The 22,997-nt window shown below is 42.2% G+C and overlaps 1 protein-coding gene across 3 annotated transcripts in view; it reads right to left on the reverse strand.

Moving 5' to 3' along the window:
- The window catches only part of LOC118361543 (phenylalanine--tRNA ligase, mitochondrial-like), a 118,814-nt gene that overhangs the window by 95,751 nt on the left and 66 nt on the right, over window positions 1-22,997 (reverse strand). Inside the window, exons 2-3 of one of the 3 annotated variants that reach the window (XM_035741556.1) lie at window positions 22,829-22,878; window positions 18,518-18,639 (exon numbers count right to left, since the gene is read on the reverse strand). In XM_035741556.1, the coding sequence (XP_035597449.1) occupies window positions 18,518-18,639; window positions 22,829-22,878 (172 nt within the window). Of the gene's footprint in view, window positions 1-18,517; window positions 18,640-22,539; window positions 22,568-22,828; window positions 22,879-22,997 lie in introns of those variants that run through there. The other 2 variants (XM_035741557.1, XM_052483236.1) reach the window with 2 other exon arrangements.

Below are 22,997 nucleotides of genomic sequence, written 5' to 3' on the forward strand. Positions count from 1 at the left end.
ACGCAGAATAGGTAAACGGATGATCTCTGCATGTGTAGTTCCCACTGTGAAGCATGGAGGAGGAAGTGTGATGGTGTCGGGGTGCTTTGCCGGTGACACTGTCAGTGATTTATTTAGAATTCAAGGCACAATCAATCAGCATGATTCTCTGGTCTGATGAAACCAATATTGAATTATTTGGCCTGAATGCCAAGAGTCACATCAGGAGGAAAACTGGCATCATCCAAACGGTGAAGCATTGTGGTGGCAGCCTCATGCTGTGGGGATGTTCTTCAGCGACAGGGACTGGGAGACTAGCTAGTATCGAGATAAAGATGAATGGAGCAAAGTACAGAGAGATATTTGATGAAAACCTGCTCCAGAGCACTCAGGACCTCAGACTGGAGCGAAGGTTCCGCTTCCAACAGGACAATGACACTAAGCCCACAGCCAAGACAACGCAGGAGTGGATTCGGGACAAGTCTCTGAATGTCCTTGATGTATTTGATACCATTCCACTTATTCCGCTCCAGCAATTACCACAAGCTCGTACACATCAATTAAGATGCCACCAACCTCCTGTGAATGGAGACCCTGTACTGTTTTTTATCTTGTAGCCTCCCAAGTTTTAAAATACTTGTGGAGGAACAGGAAAACATGCAGCTGGAGAGAGCATTCTCAAGCCGAAGAGCCTATCGGACACAAAGCGGGCCTCCAGGAAACAGGCCACTGAAGGGGTTATGCAGAGTGTGCCCCCGATCCTTGAAGCCCTGCGCTGAGTAAAGCACCATAACCATACTACACCAAAAGACGACCTCTGAAGTCAATGGCCTTCTCTAAAAAAATGACTACAATTGAGTTTACATTTATATTGGTGTTTTGGAACCGTTTACTAAAGAATATGTACATCCTTTCTAACTATCAATTCAATTGACACCTACATGACAGAGATTATACAGACACACACAGATGAGGCCTAAGACAAGTTGGAGAACACTGCGAAAGAGATGGGCTAACAAAATAAAGCAACAACTGAGTTTGCAGAGAGAGCCCGCAAGAGGAAGAGGTTTCATGACGGGGACGCAGAGGGCGACCCAATTCTGGAAAGCAGAAGGTGCTTTGAAGTTGAGCGTGAAAAACCCAGCAGCGTTGCAGTTCTTGTCACACTCAAACCGGTGCGCCTGGCACCTACTACGTACCATACCCTATTAAAAGGCTTTTAAATATTTTGTGTTGCCTATTTACCCTCCGAATACCACACATACACAATCCACGTCTCAATTGTCTCAAGACTTAAAAATCCTTATTGAACCGGTCTTCTACCCTTCATCGACATGGATTGAAGTGGATTTAAAAAGTAACATCAATAAGGGATCATAGCTTTCAACTGAACTCACCTGGGTCAGTTTGTCATGGAAAGAGCAGGTGTGGTTAATGTTTTGTATACTCAGTGTATACTCTTACATACTTGATGTTTTTGTGGGGCAGTTTGAGATTCGATTTTCCGACTTTAGAGAAATGGCACAACTGTTCTCTGGGCTCAACCCAAAGTGCTTTGAGCACCATGATGCAGAAAGGAATATGCTTGAGCTTTCACATTTCCAAGCCAGAGGAAGTTGTGGATGCATTCCTCTCTTCCTGCACAATGTATTCAGAGTTAGCCACGGATCTCAACACTGATGCAGTCCTACCATTTCCTCACTGCTAACGACATGCACCGAGCATATCCAAATCGGACAATTCTCCGTAGAAAATCGACCATTCCCGTCAGCAGTGCCAAGCAAAGTTTTAGCCGCCCGAAGCTCATCAAGAGCTATTTGTGTGCATTTGTGTGCAGACTTTCCAACCTCCCTTTTGCTTTGTATTGAGCGGGAGACATTGACAAAGTGGTTGGCAGGTTTGCCAGCATAAAGGAGGAGGATGACGTTCTAAAATGGGTACTTGATTTGTATATTCTTCACCTTTTGGGACTATTATTCTATTCTATGGAATGCGTGATGGAATAAACAAATGGACTAGACTGCATCAAACGACAACATTGCTACATCGGCTGAGCAGAGACAAGCTATTGAGTGAAACATCCTTTTTTTATTGGTCTTTGGTTAATAAGATGAAAGCAGTCAAAATGTTACTACAGAACCTCTTGCTTATCACCTATCGACAGAAATGTAGTATGATTCATGGGCCGACTGGCAACCTATTTCTCTTTTTTGTGTGTCTTTCAAAACATGCATGATACACTATTTGTAAAAATGTCCAAAAACATAATTCCACTTTGACATTATGGGGTATCTCAATTTGATACATTTTAAATTCAGGCTGTCATGCAACAAAATATGGAAAAAGTCCAGGGGTGTGAATATTTTCTGAAGGCACTTCAGTTCTACTGATTTAATCAAAGTGTTGACAATGGTGTAGTCAACTGTTGCTTTATGTAAAGCAAAGGCCATGTTTAACACCTGGTTCATTCTGCAATTTTTAATTGTACATTTATTTTACTAGGCAAGTCAGTTAAGAACAAATTCTTATTTTCAATGACGGCCTAGGAACAGTGGGTTAACTGCCTGTTCAGGGTCAGAACGACAGATTTGTACCTTGTCAGCTCTGGGATTCGAACTTGCAACCTTTCGGTTACTAGTCCAACGCTCTAACCACTAGGCTACCCTGCAGCCCCCAATAATACCTGTATTGCAGATAGCTAAAAAAATAAATAAAAAAGCCTCTTAAAAGGAAGCTTGATGTCAGCAGTTTCAAATGTAGTTTTTCCTAAAAGTTTAAAAAAAATCTATCATTGTTTTTTCCTAATAATTGCTGGCTGAAAATACAATCTAGCAGTAGTGTATTAATGGCCTTCAACAATACAGCTTGTTTGGAGGTGGGGGGGCTGGCAGGCTACATTTTCTATTTGGCTGGCCTATTCATGTGCTTGTGGAAAACACTGACGTGAGTGCACTTGTTTCGAGTGTGTGTGTGTGAGGGTGCTTGCGTTGTATGTGTGTGTCAGGCATATAGGCGGAATTGTGCAGAGGTGGCAGAGGCTGATAACTTGCTGACAACAATCTCCCTGAGCCCTGAATGAAGAGGCTCAAATTGATATGGCCTGTCCACACCAGCTAAATGTCTGCTCTAGAATCAACACTTAAATACACTAACCAGCTAGAGTTAGCAACTATCATCAGCAGACAACACTTGAAGTCGTAAATGTACATACACTTAGGTCAACAATTATAGTTTTGGCAAGTCGGTTAGGACATCTACTTTGTGAATGACAAGTCATTTTTTCCAACAATTGTTTACAGACAGATTATTTCACTTATAATTCACGGTATCACAATTCCAATTGGTCAGAAGTTTACATACACTAAGATGACTGTGCCTTTAAACAGCTTGGAAAATTCCTGAAAATGATGTCACGGCTTTATAAGCTTCTGATAGGCTAATTGACATAATTTGAGGTGTACCTGTGGATGTATTTCAAGGCCCACCTTCAAACTCAGTGCCTCTTTGCTTGACATCATGGGAAATCAAAAGAAATCAGCTAAGACCTTAGAAAAAAAATTATAGACCTCCACAAGTCTGGTTCATCCTTGGGAGCAATTTCCAAACGCCTGAAGGAACCACAGTCATCTGTACAAACAATAGTAAGCAAGTATAAACAACATGGGACCACACAGCCGTCATATCGCTCAGGAAGGAGACGCATTCTGTCTCCTAGAGATGAATGTACATTGGTGCGAAAAGTGCAAATCAATCACAGAACAAAAGCAAATGACCCTGTGAAGATGCTGGAGGAAACCGGCACAAAAGTATCTATAACCACAGTAAAACAAGTCCTAAATCGACATAACCTGAAAGGCCGCTCAGCAAGGAAGAAGCCACTGCTCCAAAACCGCCATAAAAAAAGCCAGACTACAGTTTGCAACTGTAAATGGGGACAAAGATCATACTTTTTGGAGAAACGTCCTCTGGTCTGATGAAACAACAATAGTTGTTTGGCCATAATAACTGTTTGGTCACAATGACCATAATATCATTTGGATGAGGAGTGATGGAAATGAGTAATCCTTCATCGATACAGTACACTGTACAATCTTTGTTATTATCTGATTTTGACATCGTTATCATTAAGATGACCTGTACATTAATTGGTATCATATAATGTATTATGATTACATTCAGAGTATTGCATCTTTAACATGGAATACAGTGGGCAGTCAGTGTGATATTTGAAGTAACAAGGTTCTATAAAAAAGGTACAAAAAAATAAAATAATATGGTTGGTGAGCTTAAAGTCCTTCTTCAGCAAGGAGGTGTCTGTTCAAGCCACAGCTCAGTGTGTGCAAGTTATAAAGTGTAAAGGTCACAAAGCTAAATGGTCCCAAAATTAACTCCCAAAGCCGCAACACCCACTCTTTCCCCCACTGGCTAATATTCCATCTCTTTTCCCACTGCACCTTGGCGCCTCCACTCTGGACCGTTACTCAGTACTTTGTTGAAGCACATTTGGCAGCGATTACAGCCTCGAGTCTTCTTGGGTATGATGCTACAAGCTTGGCACACCTGTATTTGGGAAATTTTTCACATTCTTCTCTGCATATCCTCTCAAGCTCTGTCAGGTTGGATGGGGAGCGTCGCTGCACAGCTATTTTCAGGTCTCTCCAGAGATGTTCAATCGGCTTCAAATCCTGGCTCTGGATGGGCAACTCAAGGTCATTCAGAGACTTGTCCCGAAGCCACTCCTGTGTTGTCTTGGCTGTGCGCTCCGGTTCGTTTTCCTGTTGGGAGGTGAAACTTCTGAGGTCCTGAGCGCTCTGGAGCAGGTTTTCATCAAAGATCTCTCTGTACTTTGCTCCATTCACATTTCCCTCGATCCTGACTAGTCTCCCAGTCCCTGCCGCTGAAAAGCAACCCTACAGCATGATGCTCCCACCAACATGCTTCACCGTAGGGATGGTGCCAGGTTTCCTCCAGATGTGATGCTTGGCATTCAGGCCAAAGAGTTCAACTTTGGTTTCATCAGACCAGACAATGTTGTTTCTCATAGTCAGAGTCCTTTAGGTGCCTTCTGGCATCTTGCCAATATCATAAATGCCTGATTGGTGGAGTGCTGCAGAGATGGTTGTTCTTCTGGAAGGTACTCCCATCTCAACAGAGGAACTCTGTCAGAGTGACCATCGTGTTCTTGGTCACCTCCCTGCCCAAGGCTCTTCTCTCCCGATTGCTCAGTTTGGCCAGACGGCCAGCTCTAGAAAGAGCCTTGGTGGATCCAAACTTCTTCCATTTCAGACTGATCGAGGCCTCGTTCTTGGGGACCTTCAATGCATCAGAAATGTTTTGGTACCCTTCCCCAGATCTGTGCCTCGAAACAATCCTGTCTCTGAGCTCTACAGACAATTCCTTCAACCTCATGCCTTGGTTTTTGCTTTGACATGCACTGTCAACTGTGGGACCTTATATAAACAGGTGTGTGCCTTTCCAAATCATGTCCAATCAATTTAATTTACCACAGATGGACTCCAATCAAGCTGTAGAAACATCAAGGAGGATCAATGGAAACAGGATGCACCAGAGGTCAATTTCAAGTCTCATAGCAAAGGGTCTGAATACTTATGTAAATAATGTATTTCTTTAAAAAATATATAAATTAGGAAAAATGTATAAAACCCTTTGTTCACTTTGTCATTATGGTGTATTGAGTGTAGATTGATGAGAAGAAAACAAATGTAATCCATTTTGAGGCTGTAATGTAACAAAATGTGGAAAAGGGGAAGGGGTCTGAATACATTGTATATCTGAGAATTATAAGAAAGTTCAGGAAACATGTTAAATACCTGCAAATAAAATAATAACATCTTATTTTTTTGTCACTAAATAGTCTCCATTTATAATTCCATACATTTGTGGAACTGGTACCAGGGGACCTTCAGACAAGTCTTGAGGCCTGTGGGCATCCTAGAGCAAAACAGACCTGTACATATTAACGTGTAGCCCAAACTGTTCAGACGCTAAAGACAGAAGTCAGATCAGTTGTACGGGCTTCAGATGAGACCCAAGATGCTTGTGGGGGCAAAACTGAGAAAATCATTGTGTTCGTCAGAGACACCTTTCCATAGAGGGGTCATAAAAGTTTAGACGTTACAGATGATTTTGTGAGATGACCGAGGTTAGGGATGTCTCATGGTCAGACAAACACCACTTTAGCTCTGTCACCTTTCACTGTAGAGGTGGACGTGTGACATTGGCAGATGTGGTGAATTGAGACGCATCCAATGCAAAAACAGATATCTGTAGCTTAAAAGAACAGATTTAAAAAAAAATATATATATATATATATTATGCTAATTTGATTTACGTGGGGGAACAGACATCGACACTGTGGAGATATTATTAAGGCCCATGGTGCGTGGGGAAACACTGGAACTCAAAGCCCTTTTACTCCACTTGGCAGAAGGACACACGGCTGGCAGTCCCTTAATTGATGCCTTGGTTCAGCGAATCGAGCTGCGCTTTCCCACACCATCGCAGAGGGAGGCTCTCGCAATCTCTCTCGCTATACGTCTGCTGAGAAAAATAACTGCGGGCAGACTCATTCAGGTGTGCAGCCACTACCAGTCACCTGACAAATAGGATGGAGATCAAAGGAGGTGGTGTTGATGGTGACGGTGGTGACGACAGCGATGAAGGTTATGATAATGATGATGATGATGGTTATGAAGACGACAATGGAATCTACGATGATGAGGAATATATCCGATGACAAAGCTGACAATGATTGTGTGAACCCCAGACAGACAGGAAACCAGACAACGTCTGTGGGGGTGTTCTCATCCCTCCCTTCAGCGAGTTGGTGGATTAGGGAGATTCTGCCGACACAGATTCAGTCTAATCATAATGACAATGGTGACTTAAAAAAAAAAAAAGCAGTAGAAATACCAGTAGCAATGTCAACGATGCGGCAGAAGCCATGAAGAGGACAAATAAAGAGGATGTTCAGATGACGGGATGACCTGAGTCACGTCCTCTGAACCTTCCCGTAGGCAACTCTTTACAACCACTCATCATCTCCTTGATGGTAGAGAGACTGACGTAATCAATCATCCTGTCATCAGGCATCAAGTGCTACGAAGGGGAGAATTAGAGGGAAGCAGGGAGGGAGAATGCAAACTGAAAAGGAGATGTAAAGAATAAAAAGGATAAATGAGAACATGACAGGTAGAGAATTGGGTAAGTGAGAGAGATGGTCTGAAAGATGGACGACAGAGCGAACAGAGTAAAATGAAAAAGGAGAGGGGGATGAGAAAAGCGCATTAGGTGAAATGGAAACGTTTTGATACAGAGAAAGCAGGATACGGGACTAGAAGAGAGAAAGTCAGACAGAGAGGGAAGAACAAGAGAGAATAATGAAGAGGAGACAGAACGATATAAAGAGGGAGAGAAAATAAAAGAGAAATATATATATATTTTTTTAATCACTCACAGAGGGAAGGTACAGAGAAAAAGCACCAGAGAGGAGGGAGATAGATGTGGTATTTATTGGCTGGCTGCATGCTCTCGTTTACACCCCGGCGCGCCACGGTAAGGCATGTGGGGGCACGTGGATGTGGCTTGTGACTGCAAGAGTAATTGATGGCGAGAATTACGTCGGCCTTTCCTGTGGATGTCTGCTCAATGAGCAGGAACCCTGCCGCGGACCCAGCGGAGTCATGTTTCACACCAGCTCTCAGGCCCGGACTGCTATGCGGCTGCTGAAGCACCTACTCCATCACTCGACACTAGCTGGCGAAAACACAACCGCCAGTGAGGAACCAAACTGTATGAAAGTAGTGCCAAAGCATGTCACTATAATTACAACCGGAGAAGATGACTGATAAAATAGATCTTCCTAATCAATACAGAAGAGCAATGAGCACTTAACATTCCCACCCAATTAGTTATTAATGTACTGGTTCGGGATGAGATGTTCTGGTTAGGGATGTGATTGGAAAACGACAGACTGATCCACTCCACTCCAATATTAGTCCATCACGGCCCGTATGTCTAAAGGATATTATTATGTCTTAAATAAATCGAAAAGTAATCATATGCTTAACAGTGCTGGGAGTCATTTTTAGCAACATGGTTACTTCATTGCTAGGAAATCAAATCTGCTTCATGCATACAATTGATTACTTTGACCACTAAGGTGCCGGCTGGGTAGTCATTCCTTGTAATACAAGGCTTTGATGCCGCTTCAAATCTTGGAGACATTTGGCAAATGTGTTCAGAATATTTATGTTCAGAATGTCCTAGTGGGAGCGTGGTATCACATCTAGGGCTAGAAGGGTATCAGGGCAGTAGTTTACAAGTTGGTTGTGTTCTTTGATTAAGGTGAAGGTCTTCCAACTGTGCTGTAATTTGTTTACGCTGGTATGGAGTGCTCTTAGCGTCGCTTCTCCAGATAGTCTATTTTAGCCTGACAAGGCTGGCATGGTCGCTGCCCCATACGTCTGTTCCCATGGCTGCTTGGCTAACGCACAAGCATTTGGCTTGGCACAGACGTGGCAGAGTAGGCCTGCAGGGAACTAAAAACAGAAAGAGCCAACATGGGTGCAGGAAACACAGATAGGACTTGGTAACACTTTATCTTAAAGCCCAATTCAAGCTGGTACTAACATAATATTAACTACGAAACCGGCCTGTATTAGCACTGGGTGCCAAAAGACCGCTCAAAGACTAACCTAACGTAGCAGGCGTAAAAGAAAACGCCTGAGCGGAGTTCCCACATCAGGTGTTCAATGGAAAAAGAAGCTAGGTTGAATTTGTTGTATCCCTGAAAATCTGGATGCATCCGGTTGATGGCAAATCCACTAAGGGTGCTCAAAGACTAACACATTTGGTAACTAAAGGTGACTCTCTCTGACAGGCCTCTTATTCCTTCTTTGAACATACAGTATCTTATCAGTATTTCATTTCATGATTTGGGGCAATGCTGAGGGGATGGATAAACATCTGAACCACTAGAATTAGAACTACAATCCAGCACACTAGGTCCTGCCACGTACAGCTATCAGATCAAGAATTTATACTGAACAAAAATATTAAGAAACGCAGCATGTAAAAAGTGTTGGTCCCATGTTGAGATTAAATTGAAAAAAATCAAAAAAATGTTCAGTGCAAAAGATAATCCATCCACCGGACAGGTGCGGCATATCAAGAAGCTGATTAAACAGCATTATTATTACACGGGTGCACCTTGTTCTGGGGACAATAAAAAGCCACTCTAAAATGTGCAGTCTTGTCACACAACAACAATGCTACAGACGTCTCAAGTCTTGAGGGAGCGTGCAATTGGCATGCTGATTGCAGGAATGTCAACCAGAGCTGTTGCCAGAGAATTGAATGTTAATTTCTCTCCGACGTCATTTTGGAGAATTTGGAAGTACGTCCAACCGGCCTCACAACCGCAGAGTTTGACAAACTCCATGCAAAGGAGATGTCTCGCACTGCATGAGGAATATGATGGTCACTCCAGATACTGACTGGTTTTCTGATCCACACCCCTACTTTAAAAAAAAGGTATCTGTGACCAACAGATGCATATGTGTATTCCCAGTCATGTAAAATTCATAGATTAGGGCCTAATGAATTGATTTTAATTGACTGATTTCCTTACATGAACTGTAACGCAGTAAAATCTTTTAAAATTGTTGCATGTTGCGTTTATATTTTTGTTCAGTGTAGATCGGAAACAACGGAGGTCAAAATTACATTGTGCAAAATGTAACGTCGTAAACAAAATCAAGTGCAAAGGCGATCCAATCAATTATGTGGTTCAGAGACTCGCTGGCACCTCGTAGTATTTGGAGGTTGGATTTCACCCTATAAAACTGGTACTCGGGGGACAGTGGCTATAAATCAGCAGCTGCAGTCCGTAGGGGTGGCAAACCATGGCATCATGCCATCCGCCGAGGGCCATGACAGGAATGAATAAGAGACAAAACACCACCCAAGGTCAATGAGGTAATAACTTGTCAATGAGACCATGGCACAGAATGACATGCGTCGAAAACCTGCTGCCCTTCGAAGTCGCTGATGTTGAAAGAGACATTATACATGGAAAGTGTTTGATATTACAAAAGAAGTAGCACATAACTCAATGCTAGCTGCTAAAAATATCAATGTAGTCAATGGTGGCATGGTGAGACACAGTGACAGAGTCTTCACACTAGTATTTAGCTTACCTTACTAAAAAAAAATCAGTCTTTTGGTATGGGTTTCATTAGTCCATTGTTGATATAGTCCCAAAATATTTTGCATGTCAGCAATCAAGTTTAAGAGATATAGCTTTCAAAATACTGAAAAAGAAAAGAAAATACCAAAAGATCCTTTTTGGGTGGAGTGTTCCTTTACCCTCAGCTAAATCCCTTTCTTACCTAGTACTGTTGCCACTACTACACTATTTTGATTTCAAGTAAGAGTCAGAAATAACAGAGAAGCACTGCTTCTTCCCAACTCAGACGGCATGGCATGTTGGTCGAGCGGGTTAGCCTTAAGCGGCTTTGGGAAAGCAAGAGCAAACTGCCCCATGGTTAATGCCTCCTCACTGCACACACAGTGAGGACCGTGGTAGACTGATGAGCTGGCCATTGATACAGGCAACCGAGAGTCGAGGAGCCCCCATAGCGTCCGGGGAGTTCACGCCTGGGCACTAGGCCAGGGCATGCAGCCCCCCCTCCCCCCACACGCAGACCTTGTACCACCAGACTGGAAGGGATATCTCCACTCCGATCTCTCACTCACGCACGCATGGATGGCGCTCCACCCATGCCATGGCGAGAACACTGCTTCCTGTGCACAATTGGCCCTGCGTCGCCCGCGTTAGGATTTGGCCATGGTAGGCCATCTTCGTAAATAAGAGAATGGTCCTTAACTGACATGCCGAGTTAAATAAAGGGAGTTCAATGTCACTGTTTCTACGACCTTAACGCAAAGAGACCAAAGCGTGTTTTGACTCATGATATTAGATGAAACCTGCAATACCAGGGATAAAAATGCAATAACAATGGCCTGTCTTTCCTCTGGAGAAGCGCAGCACACAGCAATTGTCTGAAGCCAGAGTGGGCGTTGCGAGCGACGACAGCACAAACAAGGTGCATTTTTACGGGTGGCTGAGAAATGTGTGGAGGCTGGACTCTTCACTCCCACCACATACATTCAACCCCACACCATCAAAGCCAGTATCTATCCCACTGGCCCTTGGGGGGCCAAACGTGTTCTATTTGCATTGGCTCTATTTGTCCAGTCTCCATCAACCAGCAGATCTGATGAAATAAACTCTAACATAATGTTTACACAACTGCCACAAAACAATTATCCAGTATGCTTACTACACACTTTCCATATGTGTGGTTCATATATGCAAAGTGCTGCGGAGCCTTTATAAGTGATGGACATTGAATGGTGGTGAGCAAGGTGAGGCCATGTTGCTCTAAGGTGATTGTGTACTGTAGTGGGAATAGAGATTACATTTCCCCGGAGCGTGTCATTGTGGAAGGAAATAGACTAGACTTCTTCCCCAAGACTGCATGTCAGGGTTGACAGAGGCGAACACAACTTGATTCCTCTTGGGACAAAACAAGTGAATTTAAAAAGGGCTGATTCACAAGGCGGCAGGCAGCTCTCCTTTTGAGAAGTCCTTTGAGACTCTGCGGGCAGGGTTGGTTTGTAGTCTGCTGCTCAGGGACTATTCCAAGATTCTCAGCTCATTCAACTATGTCACGTACAAGATCAAAGTGTCGGATAGTTGGTATTGAGGGTCCTCTGCAGTTTTTTTTTGTGTGATTTCTATATAAAAACACACAAGCATAAGACAGCGCCTAGGCATTTGTTTTTGAATGGAAGTTGTGAATTCAGGCGAAATTCTACTCTTAAGGGATACGGAGTAGGGAGGGCGTCCAATCAAAAACCTATATGTTATCCAATGGGTAAAGTGAATTGTGTAGATAATCCTCTAAGAAAACCAATGGTCCAAACCTCATGTCTAGATCATTAAAAAAAATCCTAAGAAAAAAGTTCCTGGAGTTTTTAACCCTTGTTGGATGGCCAAAATTACAGTGACTCAAAAAATGGCCAGAGAAAATAAGTGGTACAAAATAAGGAACATTTGCACAGCATCACGTCAGCTATGCTGGATAATGTGCGCTTATAAATGCTACCTGACGGGCTCACTTTCCCGCTGAACTCATCTTTCATCCCCAAAGCGCATTTTCACCCACTCTGAGCAGAGTTGGTGGACACCCTATACTGAGCAATCAATTCAATCGAGCACTAATTTCAGTATTTAAAATGTGGGTACAGTATCTTTTGGGGTACATTTCCAAATCCTTGCCTGGGAAGCTGACTGAGAAAACACACCGGTTGTGCCATCTGTGAAATACACTGAAGGGTTGCATAGACAGAGGGAACACTAAAATAGCAGAAACAGTGAGGGAGCTGAAGACCACCTGTGTTGGTGGAAGTACGTGGGGTGTACGAATACTAGCAGGGACCGGGGTTGGAGGTGTGCAATAACCTTTCAGTGTCAGCATCCAGATGCAGGCGTCAGTGAATTGACGTGTCTGCGATGCCCAAGCCTACACGCCCGCACGTTAATTCACTGACACCCGCATCTGCATGCTGTCACTGAAAGGTTGTAGCACAACCGCCAACCCTAGAAATTTGAATTGATCACTGGTGAGAAAACATGCTGCTTTCTGTTCAGAAATTAATGCTGCGGGGGATCAAAAAGAGTGGAACAGACCGCCATTGCAAAGAAGGTTGGTAATTACAAAGTTTAGGGCTTGGGCAAGTTCAGGCACGCCCCACAAGGAGACAGGATATATTGAACTGCCCATTCATCACAGTGCATTGTCTTCAGCTACTGTCATGCAGTAAGATGGTGCGCGTGTGTACAACCCTGCACTAGTTCTAGAGTGAGGCTTTTCATGAGAACCCATCTGTCAATGGTCATGCTTGGGCTTTTTGTTTACTCATTTGGTCCCATTGCAAAAGACAGTTGGAGCCAAATATATTGCACTTTTCTTATAGGGAATTATAATTCTTCTAAAATAAGATGAAATTGAAAGAAATAAACATTTGGTCTCTGTCCCAAGTACTAGCTCGGGGGTGCCAATACATTTGTCCATGCCATGTTTTTTTTCTAAATAAAAAATTGTAAACTTAAGTTTACAAAAATGTTAATTGATTCTGCAATGTTGAAAAATCCTATAACAAAGGCGGAGAATAAAAAAACGTTTCAATTTCAACTTATTTCAGAAGAAATAGGGAATTATTTAAGGAAAGTGCAAGGGCGCCAATATATTTGTCCGCAACTGTGTATGGAACATACGAGTGGTGGGAAAAGTACCCAATTGTCATAGTAAAAGTAAAAGTAAAAGTGAAGATACCTTAATAGACAATGACTCAAGTAAAAGTGAAAGTCACCCAGTAAAATACTACTTGAGTAAAAGTCTAAAAGTATTTGGTTTAAATATACTTAAGTATCAAAAGTAAAATGTAATTGCTAAAATAAAATTATGTATCAGAAGTAAAAGTACAAGTAAACATCATTTCAAATTCCTTATACTAAGCAAAACAGACAGCACCATTTTCTTGTCCTTAAAATGTACGCTCTTTACGCCACTGGAACATACTGACAGCCTGCTTTCTAATGCAGAAAAATTGCTAACAATTCTCTGCAGGCCCTAACCAGCGACCACTTAGCCAACATTTCAACAACCTTGAGAACCTTTTGTGTGAAAGACCCACTGAACACTACAACGGGAGCCCACACAGCACGGGGATCTGTATTACATCGCCTCTTTTTAATCAAAGTTGGAGCAAAGCAGGAGTTATCCGATGATTCCTTTTATCTCCAAATGCACTTTTCATGACATGAGGATATCTATCGGAAAAGAAAACCTGTCTTTGAAAAACAACCGTGCCCTTAAACTTAAAGTGCTACAGTTCATCCCTTAGTAAGACTCTGATCTTGTATGTGAGCGCTAAAACTTCTCCCTGAAATGAAATGGTGGAAAACCGAGTTTGTCTCCCAGGACTAGAGCCCTGCATGGGCATGGATTTTATGCCCGAGGCCTACCCATGCCCGCAACTTTCAGGGCCTATAGAGCCCCACAGTGGAGGTGTCATAATACCCATAAAACCTAGCGGTCCAACAGGAAAATGGTTCCAATCGTTTTTCCACCATTCATTTGTCCATAGGGGATTTTAGAAACACTTCAAATAATGGCTGTGTTTCGTGTAGGCTTATCCTGGCGTGACATTTTGATAATCAGGTAAATGTCTCCGGGACAAGGTGATGACCTGTTTGGAAGCAAGTTGTCAAAAATGTCCTCAAACTTCATCACTCTCAAAGACATTCAGGTCAGTCAAATTAAGTCTCAATCCAAATCAGTCAGGTTTAATCTCAACGTGAATCAGCTAAAACCAGAATTAAGCTATCCTAACATTTATAGGAGCTCAACTGTCATTTACCAGTTCCCAAATTACAACAGGTCAGAGTGTGCAATGAGCTAGAATGGATGACTTGGCAAATCACAAAAGCCATTTGCTCACTTAATGGTTAACATGGTCTAATCTAAAAAAAAGGTAGTAAGACTATTAAGATTTGATGGTTTCATGAGAGCTTGAGCAGAAACCGTGACAGACAACATAACATGATCCCTTTAAAGGCTGTATGTAATAGATTGTTGAATCATGTATTTAAGCCTGGATACCATAAACTCTTAATTGTATTACTACCTTTTTCAGATTAGACCATGGTCTCTGGACTGTGCAAGTGTGTGTGTGGCTCTGTTTGCAGGCAAAGGTTTGGTGCTCAGGAAGAGCTTTACTGAGAAGAATTGGGGTACACCGACCCGAGACGCCGCCATAGACCAGCGAGAGGAGAGACTTGCTCTTAAGATAATATAGCGACTGTAAATTATTACGAAAGCATGCTTCTGAGGAATTTGTTCCACATCCCAGGTAATATTAGGTGGGGAAGAAAAGTGTTGCTGTGGCCAAAACAGTAATGTCGCACGGCAACAGAACTGCAACAAACTAGTACAAAACAGGGAACAACCCAGTAGTGGTTTGCTAATTAAAATCTAATGTACTGCAGATGTTGTCTACCACAATCCAGCAAAATAATACTTCAGAAATCCATTGATCCCTCTGAGAGCAAAACATTGGAAACTGTGCATAGTTTTAGGTTAAGTAACAGTTTGTGGTTTAGGTTCAAATTAAAAGCGAAAGGCCGTAGAACCATAACCTCTAGAGAGCTTGGCCGATCAGCGATCAAGACCTTGAAGCCTACTGCGATAGTATGAGAACAGACAACGGAGTACATTTAGATTAGTTTAGGACCAACTTCATCTGCCTTAGGTTTTATTTGCTTTAATTCCTTTTACCACAACTCCCTGACGACCTTGGCAAAATCAAGGTCCTATTCTCTTACATGTCTTTGCAGAGAATGGGAATTTGCATTACTCTCGATCATGGTGAGCGTCAACAAATGAGCTTAAAACGACTCAGGGATATGACGTAGATGCACAGAGTAAACAGCATAGTGGGTCAATTTCCACAACAATCTAAGACCATTGAAGAGCAAAGGGTAGACGTCTCCACTGTTATGGTCCCATACCTAACACGCTGTAACGGCGTGAAGCGAACCTGTGCACATGTGCAGATACTGCGTGTGACAGTGATAGCGAAGTCTCGCATCTCGTTCATCGCATTATCTGCAATGCTGCTTGTTTTATTTAGTTGGCTCCATATTCATGTTCTTAAAGGTAGACAACTGTCCTTTCTTGGAGTTGGACTGGGCAAACTTGCCGCAGTGCATCTCTGGTAATTTCCAACAATTATCACAATGGTTAATTTATCTCGGTGACAGCCAAGCAAATTCTACAACCCTGCACACGAGGTCATTACCCGGGGATTGCCAGCTAATGTGTTTACTTACGTCTTTCCAAACACTCCCCTCCCCAAAAAGTGATTAAGGTTCTCTGCAACACGGTTACACTCATGGGAATAGCACTCAAAACTGCCTACAGCCCTGTAAAACTGTAATGTACAAAGTATAATTACGTTAGTAGCCCAGGTCTATGGTCCCCATGATGAAAGAGATGTTGCATGGCCTTTGAGGCTTCTGCTACAGAGGTCCCTTTGGATGTGGATTGAGGTGGTAGCCATGGTCATAACGCATGGCTATTGGCTGCCTTCTAAAAACCAATACCCTTAGGTCATACCTCATTTCTAGGATATATCTCCAAAATGCTAATGCCTCACTATCGATTGCTGACAGGAGAGGGCATGTGTTGGTGCATGGTTGCTGAAGTGTTGTTTTTAGTAAGCAGCCTAATAATGGTTTTTGCCAGGGGCTGATTTGTTTTGTTTTCCATTTTCCCTGGGAATGAAGTGGTTAGTCCCGTTTTAGCTGTTGTTTGAGTTTGTTTGCTTCCTTTCACAATGACCTCCCTTACCTGAAGGCAGGATGTATCAATCCTTATTTGGATGGATTGTATTTCTTCATAAGGAAGCCCATCTGGTTGGTTTTGCACTCTCTCTGTTATTTTTCATTTCCTTGCTTTCCCCCCTCTCATCATTGGACTGGGACAATCTGACGAGTGGCTATGATTTCTTAAAGTGAGGTCCTCGATTCCCAGGGAAAGACATGCTCTCCAGTGATCATCATGTGAGTGAAGATTTATTGGAGGGCAAGACGCTGCCTAATGGCCTGCCAAACAAATGTGGCGTAATAAACATTTCACTGGCAATCTCTTCTTCTCCTCCAATCGGGGCTGACATCAAGCTCATCCGACTGATGCACCGCCAAGGGGCAACGGAGTGAAGATGGACTTGTTCAATTTGTGGTAAGAGACTTGGGTGAACTAATAACCGGATCTCTCTCGGACCTCGAAATAGACTCTAGGCCAGGGCTCTCCAACCCTGTAGGTTCTCTCCAACCCTAATCTAGTGCACTTGATTGTAATAATTAGCTGGTTGATAACTGAAATCAGGTTCGGTACAACTGGGGATGGAGTGTCCTGCTCTAGGCACTCCTGCTGTAAGCAGGTGAACTGCTTTAAAAAAGGGAGAGTGCACGCTTTTTGTTCATGCACATTTTCCACTTAAACACCTTAGATAAGCCTTCATTTAATCTAAAACAGGATTTTAAAGATTGTTGGCTAGTTATTTAGTAATGCCCAGCATCTTCTGGCTAGCATTTTTGAAGCATATAGCAATGCAAGTAGAAAGTATAAGAATCACGTAACAGTGCACTCAAAAGCATAAAAAAAGGATCTATCCCTTTAATGCAGCCGTTTTGGCAAAGCAATGGTATGGCTGTCAAAATACAGTTTGAGGCGTTTAAAAAGATGAGGTAGTAGGGCGACATTTTGACAGCGTAAAAAGCGGTTGTTATTATCAAAGCACAGCAAGTCACTTCAAATAAAACAAAAAACTAGTTTCAAATGCACAGAAATAAACAATTACGCAACTGAATAATGCAGCTTGTCTGTAATATTGCATTATATGTGTGCATAAATTATAACTGACCAATGTTTTTATTTTGAAATAAATCTCACTATATTGTATTGGGAGAATAGAATTCCACCACAACCATTGTTGGCCTAACATTGGAGCAACTTTGTATTTGTGTTTACATAAAATGTTGTGCCTCTTCCTATCAATGTCCTTTTTGGGGATACTGGAAGTGGAAGAGCACTGAAGGGTCAAGTGATTAAACTACACATTAAAAAAGGACAATATTCGTTTGCTATACATATTGTTTTTTTCTTTATTCAAAACTATTTTTTCCTCATTAATCTACACAGAATACCCATAACACTATTTTTTTATATATATATTTTTTATATTTAAAATTAAAAACAGAAATGCCTAATTTACATAAGTATTCAGACCCTTTGCTATGAGACTCGAAATTGAGTTTAGGAGCATCCTGTTTCCACTAATCATCCCTGAGATGTTGCTACAACTTGATTAGAGTCCACCTGGAGTATATTCAATTGATTGGACAGGATTTGGAAAGGCACACACACCGGTCTTTATAAAGGTCCCACAGTTGACAGTTCATGTCAGAGCAAAAACCAAGCCATGAGGTTGAAAGAATGGTCCGTAGAGCTCCGAGACAAGATTGTGTCGAGGCACAGATCTCGGGGAAAGGTACCAAAACATTTCTGCAGCATTGAAAGTCCCCAAGAACACACGTCAATTGGTCAGTCCATCCATAACTCTGTCTATGAATTTGAGAGTGGTTACATTTCTCCAGCCCCATCCCTGAGCTCTTTACCAAAACAGAGGCAGGGTGACCGGCGACCGCTTTGTTTGAACTGCAGATTGCCCCTTTAAGTAATAAAATCATCATTGTGCATCAAGTCACAAGTAAAGTACAAGTAAAGTACAAGTAAAGTACAAGTAAAGTGCACCAAGTAAAAAAGGAAAACAACGACATCAATACAATGTTCAACTCAGGCAAAACACCATGTCTGGTACCTACCTCTCCAGGGTGAATGGTACGGAAGACTTTGGGCTCACGATCTGTGGGATGGGAGGAGCGAGGAAGAGGGTATAGTTGTGTTTCAGTTCTGGTCACCCTCTGGCCTGAATCCTTCCAGCTGCCTGCACATGAGACATGAAAAAATAAATAAACCGATGGATCAAAGGCCTTGTTTTGTCAGGCGGAGCAGCGAGCGACCACCTCGGTGCTGGTGGGAGGAGACCATGGATTCACCCCAAAGCCAAGCAACAAGTCCATAATATACTATGCAGGGGAGAGGAGTCAGGCCTAGCATCAGTTTGAGTTTTCAGTTGACTGATTTGACAGTGAGTTCAGCAGGTTAATATAACCATTAAAAGGCAACAAATATATCTTCTATTTTGGAATTAGGAAAACAACATTTCCTACCAATTTCTCTTTTCACAACCTTATTAATTTTACGAGGGAGTGGGATGACCATTTCTCATTGCTTTTTAGAAAATAAGTCATTTACCCAAACCACCCGCCCACGCAAACTCCGACGGCGCCACATCTCTTGGTCCGAATCCCTCACTAACCGCGAGACCCACCATGTCAGAGGGTAAGAAGGGCCCCATAGGAAATCAATAGGAGGAGACTCCACTCCTGAATGACTCGTCTTCTGAAGTGGCTGCAGACCAGCCGTTATGGCTCTCCCATGCGGACAGACTCGATAAAGGGTCATCGCTCCCGCTCCACACTAACTGGAGCTCAGCTAGTCAGTCAGCGAGCAAGCAAAGGTGCTACTTGGTACTGAAGGAGAGAGTGGGAGTTTTGGGTGTGTAGTCACAGCAGGCACTCAGCTGCACCGAGTACTCCCATTGACAGGCCTGCTGGCTTTTTTCATATAACTTCTATTTAACTAGTCAAGTCTCTTCTTCTTATTGGTGTCCTTTCGAAGTTGTTTCTTTGCAGCCATTCAACCATGAAGGCCTGATTCAAACAGTCTCCTTTGAACAGTTGATGTTGAGATGTGTCTGTTACTTGAACTCTGCGAGACATTTATTTGGGCTGCAATTTCGGAGGCTTTGTATACACCTGTCAGCAATGGGTGTGGTTGAAATAGCTGAAACCACTATTTTAAAAGGGGTGTCCACATACTTTTGTATATTTAGTGCATGTAAGAAGCACAGAAGCTTTGGATTCATTTGAGAAATTAGGCTACATTTGTCAGCTTTTTCACTGAACCTCAATGGATAACAAAGTCATTTAGCAGAAGGGTGATGTTGCATGAATGAGATAGCAATTTCCCTTTACATATGTGGAGTGGCAAAAAACAAGGTATCCAAATGAAAATAGATATTCTATATGGAAACGTAACATTCAAAACAACCCCTTGTCGTCATACCCAATTGGTAGTTAGTCTTGTCCCATCGCTGCAACTCCTGTACGGACTCGGGAGAGGCGAAGGTCGAGAACCGTGCGTTCCCCGAAATACAACCCCACCAAGCTTCTTGACACACAGCTCACTTAGCCAGGAAGCCAGCCGCACCAACATGTTGGAGGGAACACCGTACAGCCACAAGGAGTCACTAGAGCGCGATGGGACAAGGACATCCAAGCTGGCCAAACCCTCCCTGTACGATTCTGGGTCAATTGTGCGCCACCTCATGGGCCCGATATCTAGTAATATCATCAACCATATGTAGTTAACTAGTGATTATGATTGATTGTTTTTATAAGATAAGTTTAATGCTAGCTTGCAACTTACCTTGGCTTACTGCATTTGCGTAACAGGCAGTCTCCTTGTGGAGTGCACCAAGAGAGAGGCAGGTCGTTATTGCGTTGGACTAGTTAACTGTAAGGTTGCAAGATTGGATCCCCCGAGCTGACAAGGTGAAAATCTGTCTTTCTGCCCCTGAACGAGGAAGTTAAACCCACCGTTCCTAGGCCGTCATTGAAAATAGGAATGTGTTCTTAACTGACTTGCCTAGTTAAATAAAGATTAAATAAAGGTTTAATATACATATATATATATATATATATAAAAACCGGCATATCGGCGCCCAAAAATAACGATTTCCGATTGTTATGAAAACTTGAAATAGGGCCTAATTAATTGGCCATTCCGATTAATCGGTCGACCTCTAGTATAAACACCATGGGACCACACAGCCGTCATACCGCTCAGGAAGGAGACGTGTTCTGTCTCCTAGAGATGAACGTACTTTGGTGCGAAAAGCACAAATCAATCCCAGAACAACAGCAAAGGACCTTGTGAAGATGCTGGAGGAAACAGATACAAAAGTATCTATATCCACACTAAAACGAGTCCTATATCAACATAACATGAAAGGCCACTCAGCAAGGAAGAAGCCACGGCTCCAAAACCGCCATAAAAAAGCCAGACCACGATTTGCAACTGCACATGGGGACAAAGATCGTACTTTTTGGAGACATGTCCTCTGGTTTGATGAAACAAAAATAGAACTGTTTGGCCCTAATGACCAACGCTATGTTTGGAGGAAAAAGAGGGAGGCTTGCAAACCGAAGAACACCATCCCAACCGTGAAGTGCGGGGGTGGCAGCATCATGAGGAAGGACAATTATGTAGATATATTGAAGCAACATCAGTCAGAAAGTCAAAGCTTGGTCGCAAATGGGTCTTCCAAATGGACAATGGCCCCAAGCATACTTCCAAAGTTGTGGCAAAATTGCTTAAGGACAACAGAGTCAAGGTGTTGGATTGGCCATCAGAAAGCCCTGACCTCAAACCTATAAAAATGTGTGGGCAGAACGGAAAAAGTGTGTGCGAGCAAGGAGGCCTGCAAACCTGACTCAGTTACACCAGTTCTGTGAGGAGGTATTGTCCAAAATTCACCCAACTTATTGTGGGAAGCCTGTGGAAGGCTACCTGAAATGTTTGACCAAAGTTAAACAATTTAAAGGCAATGCAACCAAATACTAATTGAGTGTATGTAAACTTCTGACCCACTGTGAATGTGATGAAATAAATAAAAGTTTAAATAAATCATTATCTCTGCTATTATTCTGACATTTCACATTCTTAAAATAAAGTGGTGATCCTAACTGACCTAAGACAGTGCATTTTTACTAGGATCAAATGTCAGGAATTGTGAAACTGAGTTTAAATGTATTTGGCTATGGTGTATGTAATCTTCCGACTTCAACTGTATGTGTACCGCTTAGATAGCTAATCAAATTGTCATATTCTTATAATTCAAGGGATAGCCTATTCATTAAATAGGCCTAGTTTAAATGACTTAACCTTAGACTGTGACAGTAAACGAACATGAGATATCAACAGCAGATTGCTTGGGGATTATTTATATTTCTGACGAATGCATGAAATGTATAGGCATGGGTCATGCGTTATGACGGGTGCCAATACAACATTGTCTTGTTGAATAACCAGTTCATGGGAAGGTCATGTGTGGCAGAGAGGAAGTGTAAGCCCTATATAGTATGCCAAATTCATAATAAACATTTAAATAAAAGCGACAATCTGCAGATGAAACGATCAACTCTACCCCTGATACGGTTTCTGTAAAAAGAAAAATCGGTGGGTTGGGGCTGGAGAAATGTAACCACTCACAAACTAAAAGACAGAGGTATGGACTGACCAGCCATGATATTACAGATTTAACCATGTTTGGAGCCTATACAGCATTTGTTTACATGTACTATGTTTACAAACATTGGGGTAAAACAAGATCATATCTGTGTTTCTGATGGGATAAAACAGTTGAACTAAGCTCACAAGGCATTGAAAGTTATATTCTTCAAGAATCAATGGGTACATATCATTCATTTATAAGTCCAAAAATGGATGTAGTTAACTGCTGATTGCACCTTTAAAAGACAATATCCAAATGTAAATGATTACTATCATGAATTTGTCGTACTATATAGGGCTAAGCAAGTGTGTGGTTATCTATTTCAAGAAAACCAATTCCTACTCTACAATACCAGCGTTACAGGTGATCGCTAGCTACAGTAGGAAGATATGAATGTCTAAAAAGGTTTACAGTTGTCCACTTTACCTGTTCCTGACATGAACAGAAAATGCAATAACATAGACTGGAACTAACTCTAGCAAACTAGTTAGTCTCTTCGTTACAACGGTTTTCGTAAAGCTAACCGCAATGCTAACCATAGAAGCATAGCTATCTGGTTTATGATTGTGAATGGTGTGCCCTGGAAGGTTGAATCATTTGACTATGCCAATGTACTAAAACTCAGACATGGCAGTGTTGGTCATTTACAAAGAAGAAATGTGTGTGGGGAAAAAAACAAGAACTTTACAAAAAGCACAGCTGAACGTTAGCTCACCTTTTACCACTGTGGAACGGTGGATTGTTTTGAGAAGACCGAAGATATGCCTGCAAAGAATAAGACATATTTACAGTTGTTTTGAAAATAATGTGTATTTTACTCGTGAAATATAGTCATTTTCGTATCTTTATGATACTATTTTATGGTAATCAATCTTAGAGGCTTT

This window comes from Oncorhynchus keta, chromosome 28 (genome assembly GCF_023373465.1).
Source record: "Oncorhynchus keta strain PuntledgeMale-10-30-2019 chromosome 28, Oket_V2, whole genome shotgun sequence".
Classification (NCBI taxonomy): Eukaryota; Metazoa; Chordata; class Actinopteri; order Salmoniformes; family Salmonidae; genus Oncorhynchus; species Oncorhynchus keta.